Source organism: Sinohyriopsis cumingii, chromosome 19 (genome assembly GCF_028554795.1).
Source record: "Sinohyriopsis cumingii isolate HCF-2022 chromosome 19, ASM2855479v2, whole genome shotgun sequence".
Taxonomy (NCBI): Eukaryota; Metazoa; Mollusca; class Bivalvia; order Unionida; family Unionidae; genus Sinohyriopsis; species Sinohyriopsis cumingii.
In genome coordinates, this window is record NC_142979.1 from 41,928,305 (window position 1) to 41,942,353 (window position 14,049).

The 14,049-nt window shown below is 31.7% G+C and overlaps 1 protein-coding gene across 1 annotated transcript; it reads left to right on the top strand.

Annotated features, from left to right (window-relative positions):
• The first annotated feature begins 2,616 nt into the window (after nt 1–2,616).
• On the top strand, nt 2,617–13,594 carry LOC149775568 (uncharacterized). Its single transcript, XM_089943697.1, has 6 exons — nt 2,617–2,665; nt 7,504–7,692; nt 8,345–8,491; nt 9,058–9,168; nt 10,676–10,811; nt 12,013–13,594. The coding sequence occupies exons 2-6, from the start codon at nt 7,531–7,533 to the stop codon at nt 12,177–12,179; spliced, it is 723 nt and encodes a 240-aa protein (XP_089799823.1). The 5' UTR covers nt 2,617–2,665; nt 7,504–7,530; the 3' UTR covers nt 12,180–13,594.
• Nucleotides 13,595–14,049: the final 455 nt, after the last annotated feature.

Here is a 14,049-nt window from a genome sequence, read left to right on the forward strand (position 1 = left end):
TCAAATATGTCGGATGCTCATATATGCCGCATTTTTACGGTCGTCATTTGCAACAAATATTATCCGATCACAAAATGAAAAGAGAACTCTGAAATTAGTAACTCTCTTGTTTTGATTTTTTTGGTTTCATCGGCTGTAAATCTAAAGGCAGGCAAGATCTATTGTTGTATAATCTGATGATGACATCTTGAAACAATTGATAAATAGACGGACATTACATTTTACAAATATTTAGCAGCAGTTTCAGTATAAATTGCCCCCCCCCCCCCATGTACGTACATTATTTACATTTTCCGCATTTCGAAGTCGTTTTGCACTGGAAGCAAAGTGTATCTATATTTATGTTTGCGTGTTTTCACTTAGTTTAGGTCTGAAAGTATCATATTTTTAATCACCGATTAACGTTAGCTTAGTCATTAAGAATCACAGTTCTCTTATCCTCTACAGACATTTTTATCTTTTAACATTGAAACAGATGAATTTGATTGGAGTCTAAAATATCAAATGTATAAATGAGAACTATAAGGTATGACATTTTGGCTGACTTTACAGAAAGAAAAAATCTTTATTCAAATTTTGAAATTCGATGGTCAGAATTTTAAAGCAAAATTGTAAACCTTTAAGTGACATCTTCCCAAAATCCGCTTAACAAAATTTAATCATATCTGACACGAACTTTCTGACAAGTCATTTATGCAAACTGTGCAAGTACGCTATGATAATGTAATCAATTTTTCTTCCCATAAATAACTTAAAAAATTAATTCTCATTTTGTCCCGGGTCTTCTCACTTCCACCATATATGTTTATTTGAGTTAGTCAAATGTTGAATTGATCAGTGTAAATCTAATGACAGGTAAATAAAATCAACGAAATTGCTGACCCCCACGTACTTTCACAGGACGAACACTTTCACCACTCCTCGCCACATTCTAACCCCCCTCCCTCTCCCGCAACGAGAAAAAGAGAATAAAGTAAATAACGAAATCAAACATGTTCTTAAGTTTTAGTACCCAACATTACATTTATTTCTATCAAATATCGTAAACTAATTCGCTTCGATCAATTAAAACACTTTCTTGCTTATCGGTTACTATTAAAGTACATCCCATATTATATAACATACATTTTATTAATAAGAAAACGTTTTTTATTTCTTTCAATTTGTATGTTTAACTCATAATGTCTCTGAAAACAAACGGGTAGTTGGATCTGTACAGGGCAGAAGTCAGGCCTAGCTATTAAAACAGTTGACTGGCCAATCAGTTGCTTTATCGAAGGTCAATTCATCTCCATTCAGGATAAGAAAAAAATGACACCTCAGGTAAATCCACCTTTTTATATCCGAGCCCCATCGTTAATTCGTAGTTTGTTCTTGGCACAAATGTGGACTACTTTAATTGGCTGCCTAACATATTGTCAGTGCATATAACCCATTACAAAGTTCCTTTGCAAGCTTTCGTTTTTCTTGCGTTCAGAATTCGCCAGGGTATTTCGTTATTGTGTTTAAATTCCGCAATATTTAATCTTGTCCTACGAGATCAACCAACTTACTCTATTTTCTTTTTGTGTCATTGAAGTATGTATGTATGTATGTATGTATGTATGTATGTATGTATGAATGTATGTATCTATGTAGGTAGGTAGGTATGTAGGTAGGTAAGTATATATGATTGTATGTATAAGTGTGCATGTGTCTTGTTGGACACAAATCCGCCTACTTGGCAAATATGTTATAGAAGAATGTATGCCGATGAAAATTCTATGGTCGGGCGAGAATTTTCCTATCCATCTTTATATATAATATTGATGATGCTAGCAGGATTCTGTGTCTTTCTTTGTTACGACGTCTCTGACAAGGCAATATTTCATCCAAGGGACTCTATGGATTATGCATCCTAAATAAACCAGGGAGAGCAAATTTATACCTGAAATTTTTATGTGTCGCTATATCGCATATAAATATATTATTTCCCAAAAGTCATTAGAAACAGAATCATATTCAGTTATAAGTTGTTAAGGTTTCTCTAGCCTTTAAGTCTTTTTACAGTAACATATACAATTTTTTTAGGTGAGAAATCTTCCCTTTTCTATATCAACATGAAGCATATTTTGCCTCATTTTTTCCATGCGTTTTTAATGAATTCAGGTTCATACATTTAACTACATTTATAATGTTGATTAGGATGGTCCCCCACCGGTATTTACATTTTTAGTGACCACGCATTTTCACATTACTCGGATTTTATGATGAGTGAATGTAATTTTCGTACAAAGCTTTGAATATTTTGATAATAAACCAAAAGCATCATCCTTATCGTTGTCATCATCATTATCGTCGTCGTCGTAACGAATATTATGTTATTTTAAACGGATACATATATTTTTATTTATCTTACATGCTCATATTATTTCACACATACGAAGCAAATCATATATTCCAATTTGAGCTACTTAGATTATAATCTATAGGAACTCATTTACTGCTGTACAATTAAGGGAGGCGTTTTCCAACAGCATAATGTGATTGGCCAGGCCATATATGACAAGGAAGCAGGAGAGCCTATATATACCTATATACAGGCATGACATAAAGTCAATTCTTGTCACACACCCGCAGAGGCATTCTACAGTGCGATCTCGCTGGTAACAATCATCTCTTCCAGGTGAGTTGAACCATTTGTCTTTTGCTTTTCTCTATATATTGTTTGTCCCCTACGGATATATATATTATACATAATTTGTATTATATATAATTTGTTTCCTTATTAATCATTAATTATATTCATCAAAGCTATAATTTTTCTTTGTCTTGATTTTAACAAAGCTACATTTTTCTGTGCTTTGATTTTAACAAAGCTACAATTCCTCTGTGCTTTGATTTTAACAGTGAAATGTACTGTGTGATAACTTTTACAGTTGCCATTCCATTTCTTTTGAATTCAAAGGGATAATAATCTGACCCTTTAAATTGACTAAATACAAAAAATTAACTTTTCTGTTGATGATGAACTGACGCAGTTTTGGAAACAAATACATTAATATATTTGTATTTACAACTGGATGATCAGTCACTCTAATTTCAGTAATATACTTCTGGGGGTCTCAGTTGGTAGTCAGTTTAATACCAGCGCTTGCCAGAACGGGTACACTGCATCGGTGTGGCCTTTTGGAAAGGCACTTAGTTCCATTTTCATCGGCATGATAAAGCCAATAATGTGATAAAAGTGCCTAAAAATCATACATATAGAAAATCACAAATCATCTTTAAATGTGCCAATTTACGATTTAACAGTTTGTTTGTGAAAAGGATTTTGCTGTCGCATTCTCATTTTAAGGTATATCTTGATCGTGATGCATTTTTCACCTCAGATATACCCTTATTTATATGCAGTCTTAAGTTAATAGTCTTGCGTTGATAAAAAATAGGAAAAACACGGTTTATTCGATCTACGATTAATATGAACGAAATAATATTGCAGAACTCCAAATACATTTCAAAAAACAATTGCAATAACACGCTGTTTCATATTTATCGACATGATATGTAGGCAAATTTTAAGGTACATTTGAATTTAAGACTTTGTTGTATTTATCCTTGCATGACACTAGCTCAGCTGAAACCGGCGTAGATCAAGATTTACGGTCGTGTAATCCGGGAACGCATTAAGGTCATTGCTGCTTACTAGATATTAGAGGTGTAACACAAAACATGGATCAATCGAAAGTCTAACAAATACCGTACATAGATCAATGATTTTCCGTCTGGTGACCCATCGGAACGTGACGCTCTATGTTGTTCACTCGAAATTTACGGAAAAAAAAGAGACTCTTTTTTAACTCGTCTACATGCCACAATAGATCTGTGTGAACGATATTCGCAGAAGGGTACACTATGCGACATACATAATTTAATTGTGAAATATTTTCATTAAGTTAAATTTACAGAATGGAATGAAATAGACCGTTGTACTTGCTTGTGTAGTGATATTCTCAGGTCCATTATTCTGAGACCGCTCTGGTGGCCTACGTGCTTAGAGCTGTAACACGAAATTTAATTTTTAAAAGATGTTATGAATTTGTATCACTTTTTGTTGGTTGTCACGTCTACAGCTTTACCGAAAGATGCAAATAAACAGCCAATAATATAAGAACCACTAAAAGTACTTTCGCTGATAATAAAGAAAAGAACCTTTACTTGTATTTAAAAACCAGTTTATGCTTTACCAAAAATGCATACAGCATCTACAGGTAATTTAAGCAAACATTGGACAATATTTGTCAAAGCTTACTTTATTCAACCAACAAATGGTCTGCATCGAGTAGGATAAATATGAACAGGGGCAGGTGGTGTAGAAGGTGAAACAGGAATATGTGGAAGAGTTAGTGAAGCATCAGCATCAGTATGTTAAAGAGGTTATAAACAGCAGGAACATTAGCAGGTGTAGGAGTAGGTTTCTAAGAAAGAGATAAAATACCCATATCACATTTGATATAGAGAAATGGAATAGTTTCTGCTCTCAAAACCTTAGTACCAATAATGGTTGCAAATGTCATACCTTCCTTATTGAATAATCTTTGTAAAATTTCACTCAATTGTAATTTTTTTAAAATTTTGATGGATTTTTTTCAACGAATAATCAGCTAACAATTTATTGTAATTTTCTTTTTAACTTTTGATTTTTGATTTCTTCAGTGTTTTATGGAAATGCAAAGTTAATGTCTAGATCTGTTAAATGTCGAACTATCTGTTCTGTTTCTTTCAATAGACGTTTCAGTCTAAATTTCCTTGCTTAATCTGTTTCTACTTTATATTTTTCTTATACAACGTAAATGCTCGTCTAACTTAAAAGGTGTTGGAAAAATGGACAAAAACCAAACAAAGTTGACCTATGCAATCTTTGTCAAAGTATAATCAGCCAAACTTGAAAATTATTTTCATATTTAATCCTATAGAAAACAGTAACAATTATTAATATTCCCTCCAACTGAAGAGAGGATAAACCCCGAGAGTGTCTAGTTTATTCATATACTAACTCTTGACTATTAACTACACTTTTTAATACAGTCTTTTCCCCTAGGTTCATATGAATTGTGCACTGCTTTGACATATATGCAGAATCCTGATATAAATTTGTTCAGCCGTTTGTATCATTCTTGAATGAAAATAATTTATTTATAACCTTTAATTGGTATTTTAATACTTTGAAAATCGCAATTAGCTTCAAACTCGTAACTTATAGTTGCATTTTATACATTTCACAACAGAACCCTTGGAGGCATGATGCTGATTGAATAATGTGCCTGAATTCAAAATCGTTTTTGTTTATTTACTGTTAATTGATCGTAAAAGAGTTCAACTATTACTTTGTTTTGTGATAGTTTATCTGAGATGATTTTATTGATTAACAGTCCCACAATAAAGATACCCATGTCTACCATATAAAGCAACTTCTGGACACAATGCTCTTTCTATTTCTGTCATTCTTACCGACTATTTTTATTTTATCTAAACATTTACTAGCACATTATTTCATTTTTAAATTTGCAAATGAAACCAATGTGTATCCTTATCAAGGTGAAATTCTGATTGTCTAATTTTATTATCTCTGGGAGACGGTTGCACTGAGTAATTGACATAAAATATATACGTTTTCATTATTTAATATCTGTCTACATCCAATGTTATGTAATCTATTTTAATAAACTCGTTGGCTTATATTTACATTCATTTCAGTCCATAATGAACGCTTCAATTCAAATATTTAATCAAATTTCTTTTTGGCATCTGATTACTGTTCATGATGTTTAAAGATTATATTCTATGAAACCAGTTTCTAGTTAATGATAGTTATGATCCTGTTTCTGATGGTATATGTTGATGTGTTGTAAAGGACAATTCCTTTTTTCTGTTTCCAGTTATCTCATCCTTATAGTCTTATCATTTCTAAGTATTAATCTACTTCGTCAAGAAATTATTACTAATCTAAGCTATAATTCTGTAAAACCTACACACATATCAGGTCTTAAAAAGTGGATCCTGAAACATATTTTGTAAATATATTTTATTTATTCTTCAATCATTATTTCTTAAATTTCATCTCTAGTTTGAAAAATTATTAAAGGTTGTATATATTATTCGTCATTATTTTCTTGGTTCATATTTTTTAATTCATCCAATAATTAGCGTTTTTTTAAAAAAAAATATTTATATTATTTTCAGCTTAGTAATTATTATGAAATGTATTTTGAAAGAGCATAAAATAGACTCTTACTTAGTCTTTACACATTCATATGCAATTTTCATGTGAATATTTCGTCTCAGATTAACATTTCTTCATCTAGACAACTGCTTGATTTAATCATATTTATCCATCATCACCATTACTGGGGATTATGTTTCGTGTTTCCGTTTGATGAACTAGTCTTTCATTGTTACATTCATAACACCTGATATTATTCATTCAAGCTGCTTTCGTCTTCTTACAATGCTATAATTACATCATAAAATCATTCTATCATTAACATCTTCATTTTAAAACTTGAATAAGAAAACAAAACATTAATCAATGGCAGATGAGCAATATCTTAAGCAATGTGAATGTCAATAACGTTAAGGAAGAAATTAAACGTACACAAAATGAAAATGTTTTAAAAACTGACATCGACAAACAGCGACAGGTAAATTTATTAAATTTGCATGCATACGAAATTATAATAAGTATAATTACTGACGTAAATACATTTATGCTGTGATTACTATTTTATCAAAAATATGCAAAATGTTTCAGTAACAAAGGTGATGTTGTATCCATATTATTTCAGACCATCTTCAAAGGGCAAAAAACAAACAAAATAGAAAGTTTATAACAGAAAGCTTGTGGAGTTGCTTGGATAAGGAAGCATTACATATTATCTATGTAATCTAATAACACGGCTAATAAGAAAACTCGCAATATGAAGGCTTAAGCGCGCATTAGGTCGGGTGGCATTAATGGTGCTTAGAGATACTGTTATCAGATTGTGATCAAATGTTTTACTTGATTTTCACTAGTGATTGCTTATGTTCGAAAATGCGAAGGTGGTGACCTAAAATCTATTTACACACACACACACACACACACACACACACACACACACACACACACATATATATATATATATATATATATATATATATATATATATATATATATATATATATATATATATATATATATATATATATATATATATATATATATATATTCGGGATTGTGGTTTGTGTAATGAAAGTTTTTAAGATGAGTGAACTAGAAGATATTTTATGGCTTTATGTGTTTATATGTGTTAACTCAATATAACTTTATATAGCTCGTTAGTTCACTAAGTTGTTCAAAATGACGTTGAAATTATTTCAAGTTATGATGGTTATTTAGTTTCAAAATTGATAGATTTGCATACTACCAAATTTTATTTTTATAAATACCGATTATAGGTATAAATGCATGTATTACATATTTAGGAAGTCCGGCGGTGTCTAGAATTGGAAATGGCTTTTAGTCTACTATCTTCGTCCATATGCACTGTGGTCTTTCTGCTGGCATTGCAACTGGCACACAGTCAAAAAGACATAAATGACATAAATGAAGGAAATTCTGACATCGAGGAACGACTGTTAACCCTTATGCGAGCTGACAAAGCAAGAAGACAGGTATCTAAGCAAATCTTGTAAGAAAAACAACAATCTTTCCTTATCTTTATCATCGTCCCATTGTGTTTTGCCTTCCCTTCAATATCATATCAAATATAAAAGAAACTAATCTTATTTAACGAGGATAGACATATATCTATACATATCTTATACTCTCAGTCTCTCTTTATCTATCAATCTGTCTAGCTCTAATGCAAGATTCAGCAATCATCTCTCATTGCTATACCTTTTTGGAAATATATATAACATGCCTAAGAGGTTGCGTCTATCGGAAAATCGGTAAGTAGATGATATAAGGCTCACCACATGCATCAATGCTCTTTTTATTGTAAGGCTTTTAAAGAAAAGGAAATGTATACCGTGTCACGGTTTATCAGTTTCATGGGCATTTTTATCTTAAATGATTTAAAAGCTAAGTTTTGAATGTAATCGGATAAGTTTGGTGATAAAGACTGCATTAGTTCATTTTGCTACTTTCTAAGTAATGTTATAAAACTGCTGACATTTGCTTTTGCCAGTATTCGCCCGTATTTTCGACCCATTACCAACTTTCATGTCAAAGACCTCCCGATTCACCACTGCAATTTATTTGATGTGTCAGAACTTTTAAGCAGTCATTATACAACTGTAATGTTTGCCTGATCTTTCTTAGATGCCAGATCAAAGAAATTCAGATGGTACCACAGATGACGATGGCATTTCCATTCTAGATGAAAGTAATGGAACAGGCAAACTTCGAAAACTTCAAATTAAATACATGGGTAAAGAGGTCGAGCGGATCAACCAAGACTGTGAAAACGTAATATATTATTGTTACTAATCATTGTTCATTTCCATGAAATACTTCCAAGACGCAAGAAGAATGCTGGATATAATTTAGTGTACTTCAACCCAGACCAGATTATAAACACTGCGATATACTTTTTATGTGAACTAGATACAAGTTTTGCTCAATGAAGGTACTTCTGTAAAAAATGTACTGTCGTGTCAATGATATTATGTTTTGTTCGTTACGAAAGCGTTAGAGTTAAAATCGCAAACATTTCGTTCTCAGTCAGATTTTATAGTCAACAATATACAAATTTTACGTATGACAGACATAATTCGTTTCTAATAGTTTTGTTAAGATACTCATTTTAATGTGTATTTCTTCATTTAATTAATAATGTTTTGTTTATTCACAAAATATGAGATTTTCTCCTCATTTAGTCCATTGGTTAAATGTCAAGCACACATCTATATGTTTGTGTCTTTGAACATTTCGAATAATTTGACTCTGCAGATCAGTCATGGTACTAAATATAATGTTGACTTATCGTAACAATCAAAACAGTTTAAGTCGTTTGTTACTTTATGTAAATACAGAAATATGAACTGATCATGATGAAAACGGACAACAATGGAGTCTGCTACTTTCACAGCATGGAGGATAAAACGTATGAAGTACTCTGTAATGGAACTGCCACTCGGGAAAAGGTATTCGTTTTATTGTACAATTCTCTGAAGTAGGCATTAAATGGTTGCACATGGAATTCACTAGACGAATTGAACAATAATAATTATAAAATTGAATGATAATATTTGTACCCTCCAACAACACAGTCTGGATTCATACTTGATGCAGTTAACTTCCTTAAATTGTAAAAAGTTACAGAGTAGTCGGTTAGACATTTATCTCAAGATAAAGCTTTAGATAACGTTTTTTCGCCGAATTTTCTTGACAGCAACATTTTTCAAGACGAAGCATTACACTCTGATATATCATAAAGGTAAGAGTCCTTTGAACAATTCCAAAATATTAATACTGTATTGAGTCCATGCTTTTTATGGAACTTAGTGATAATGATTGCTCTGTGGACCATTTCGCCACTGTCAGACATTACTTGGAAACAGTATAGATGACAGCAATTATGCATGCCGAACATGTGTGTTTGTTTCTGTTATCTTTGTTAATGATCTGACAGCCGATGATCCAACAGTATTCGTTATAAGATAAAAATTCTGTTGGCACTTAACTGATGTATGTGGTATTATCTTAAATTTATTCCATGATTTTCATATGAACACCAAGTCCAGATTATGATTGGTGGTATAACTGGACAAAGAAAACCTTTAGCTTATTCATCAATGTGCAAGATGTATTCACAACGTGTGACATGTGTTGGACCAGTGATATAAGATCTCATTGTTATTATCATCGAGTTTCTAATTCCTGTGCTGAGTCTGATATATATATATATATATATATATATATATATATATATATATATATATATATATATATATATATATATATAATGATCTATTAATTGTGTCATTCTTACCTTTGATCTGTAATTACATGTTTGTCCTGCTCTCCTAAGTAGGAAATAACAGCAATCAATCACTCACATTACGATGCCTCTGTGATTCGTTATCCAGCACAAAACATGTTGGTATCGTACACTAACGCTGGAGTTATTTATCATTAATATTTACTGGATTTAAAAGTTATTTAAATTACGCAAAAGCGTATCTTGATTTGCTTCAAGGCTATTTTGTGTATTTTAATAATTCTCTTTGAAACCTTGACTAAGTATCTGTAACAGCATAATGCACCTCAACGAGGATGTAGTGGGTGTTTTTATTTCTCTCAGCGCGTGGATATTAAACAATTACGAATTGCTCATTGCTTTGAATTCTGATGATATTCCATATATAAAATTATTCGTGGACATGTAATTAATGTGAAATTATAGATATATTTTTTTCTACTCAGGACTCAAGAGGAAAATCTCGCTTAGAAACACTTTCAGGTTTTAAACCGTTGCAACTTAAAATTCTTGTAGTATTTGCCTTCCCTTTTTGTTGTGATTTTCTGATATATCTATTATACTAGTTCTAGATTGTTCAGTTAATTGATTATGTAATGCATATTGCACATATCACGTGTAATCTATGTTTAATTTATTGTGTTTGTGTGTGTGTGCGTGTGTGTGTGCAGATCGAGAGAACATATGCCGTCGGGCCAGAAATTGAGGACAAGACTCTCCTGTCCAACATAGACGATACTAGCCGTTGCCTGAAAAGACCAGTTTATAAGCTTATCCCGCTCTTCATCAAAAGAGGAAGCACAAAAGGTAAATAACATGCATTTGTACTATAGTTTGTCTGATAAATTTCGGGTGTAAATAATCATGTCTGTGTAACTGTACCAAGCCTATGTAGTAGTCCATCTACACGGATTCTCGATTTAATAGAATGTACATCTTTAAGGTTAGAATCTTCATGCGTGATGAAACACTGGGAAAGAGAATAACGATCTCTTTGTATTAGAATGCTAAGATCATGCCAACTTGCAAGGGCATTTGAACTGTAAATCTATGATCCACTACCTGGTCCTATTAGGCCCTCAAAACGTATAACGGTATATTTTATAGTAAAATTAAATTATTCAGTAATAGTAGGAGGCTAGTTCTATATTATATCCATTGTCATATTAGATACTAAGAAGACGTTTGCGTTTTCTCGAACATTCTTACTCTCAGTGTCTCTCTAACCTTTGAAATATATATTGTTGTATGTGGGTTTAACGCCATTTTTCAGTACACGATTGACTATATATGGCGGCCAGTATAACTGGTGGAGGTCGAATCGAGGAAATATCCGGTAAGAACCACCGACCCAGGTGAAGTTATTGGCAAGCTTTCTCACATACCCACATTGGGAGAATGAATCGGAGACTCGAGACTCTAACTCACGCGAGAGACAGAGATAGCATTAATGAGAAATAGAGAGGCTCAGCATTTCTGTAGATATCCTTACGGAATTGTCTCAGGGAAACTTAACGGGCCTTCAAGACATTATTAGATTCTTGCTTTAGCTCATTTGTATAATTTGGAACAGCAGAAAAATATGCAGAGAATGAAATAACATTTATTTCGACCTGTCCATAAAATAAGAACATCAGACAGAAACTAACGACATGTATGTAGTAAACTTCTAGTATAAATAAGCATTTAAATTTAGGGTAAAATGTGGAATTAAAATTTGAGACTCAGTAACATTAGCTTTGAAAATGGACGTTTTCGACAAGAATGACATGCTCCAATATTTGTAAATTCTGGCACTGCATCACACAATTCCGCTTTTGACTTTCATATTTTTTAACTAGAATAGATTTGTTCTTTCCTTCTATATTCACACAATAAAAGCCGTAGTAGATGAAGTTTAATATCGCAATGAATAACAGAAAGTAATCGGTATTTCTTTGGAAAATAACATCAGAATAGTATACCAAATAAGTAGAATTTTGCCACAACAAAATAATTTCATTTTCAGAAAATGGGAAGAGGAATTCTCCACCACCAAATTGCCAATGTATAAAAGAGTCACAATGTTCCTCATATTGCGTCAGAGAAGCGGGCTGGTGGTGGGGCAGACATTGTGCAGAGCATGGCATTCAATGCACTGATTCTTGCAAATATGAACGGTGCCCTGGTAGTTAAAGGCAATGACAGCCTTCAGAAAAATTATATCAGATGTACTCGAATGAAATGAAATACTTTAATATTATACCAAGTTAATATAATTCTGGGGAAAGGATTAACAGTCTTAAAATGTATTGGTCTTTAATATAATTTCGTATAATTAATATGCTTTCATATAATTCAAATTCAATTATATATATATATATATATATATATATATATATATATATATATATATATATATATATATATATATATATATATAATTTTCTGACAGTTTTTTTAAAAAAACTACAAAGTTTACTTATCGGCTATGAAAAGGAAAATATTGATGAGGAAATTTACAGGTTAAAATATTGGTTTATTTACTGGAAAAAAATTCTCCTGAAGCTGTTGTTCACTTCATTAGAGGAAGAGTTCCTTTACTATGGACATGTCATTTGATATTATCGTTGGAGACAGCTAATGAAAATGATTCATTGGATATATTCTAAGATAGAAACAACTTTTTTATGCTTGAATAACATATTTAGTATACATTGCTTAATATCATCATTGGTCCGGTTAACCTTTCAATTTCACTAATTTTCAAGTTTATATCTTTCTTCTGTATTTATTTTATAACTACCACTCGTTTTATACATAATAGTGTTAGTTCATGCTCCTTACTGTTGGATTTTAGCATAAAGATCACTTTAGGAAAAGAGCTTTTCCTAACAAAGAGAATTTATTGTCCGACCATTTATGTTAATACGTATGCTGAAAGAAAAGTTTCCACGAAAAATAAATCTTACTATTTTGGTCGATAATGTCTTCATTGGCAATATTAAATTTCCAGACCTCCTTTTGTATTAAGACTGCATTTCCTGCCAGAAGGACATGCTGTGAAAAGATCGGAATATATATTGGAAACAAATATATATCTCCTCTAGTGAAAAATTACAAAAATACCCATTTACATGGAGTTTATTTTTTAGCTTTTGATTAGCTATTAACAGTAAATACTACATAGAGGATACTGTGATCACTGCATTGTACCTCCCATCCTCTGTCAATGATAACTGGGAAATATATTATTAATGAGAGAGAGACAGAGATGGAGAACAACTGTCATTATATAGCATTTTACCCATTCACTGTAAGAGAAAATGAGAAAAGGCTCTAAAATTGATGCTAGTGATAAACAAGTCCACTTGTTTTTCTTAATGCTAAGGAAATAATTGTATGCCTATCACGGTTTAATTCACTGGTAGCAATTTCACCAACAGCAGACAGAATTAACGAGGAAACAACATACGTATGCAGTGTAACGATTTGGGAAGGAATACAGTTTAATGCACATCAATGCCATTCTTCAATTTGCTATATATTCTCTCTGCTTATTAATGTGTGTGTAATTATAATTCAGAAATAAAAAAAATTCTAATTCGTTAGCCATTTGTTTATTTTTCAATTTTAGCATTTCTTCTTAATTTAATTCTTAAAGATTAACCTGACTCAATAAGTTCAAATCAAGACTTCATAAGCTTAACTTGTGCAAAACCCAACAATCCTTCGTGCCAGTCTTGAGTTGTGGTGGGAATAATTAACTGATATACTTGATATGTGCCTATAATAATTTTCAGTTTTAAAGAATGATTCATTTTTATCGCCAAGTAATAACCGAGAATGAATATCTAAAAAGAACTATATATAAGTTAAGTGTGTTGAAACTTTAAAGAGTTTTTCTCAGCATAATTTAATTGTAACATGTAAAAAGAAAGAACATTTGTGATCTAGTACCTGCTGGAAATCATATGTATGTATGTATGTATGTATGTATGTATGTGCATTCAAGTAGGAATGTATGTTTCTTGCTCTATCTTCCTCAAACTGCATATATACAATA

Coding starts and splice junctions, on each gene's coding strand:
- LOC149775568 (XM_089943697.1), top strand. CDS start 7,531: ATGGCTTTTAGTCTACTATCTTCGTCCATATGCACTGTGGTCTTTCTG. Junction 7,693..8,344: donor CTGACAAAGCAAGAAGACAG/GTATCTAAGCAA, acceptor GATCTTTCTTAG/ATGCCAGATCAAAGAAATTC. Junction 10,812..12,012: donor CAAAAGAGGAAGCACAAAAG/GTAAATAACATG, acceptor TTTCATTTTCAG/AAAATGGGAAGAGGAATTCT.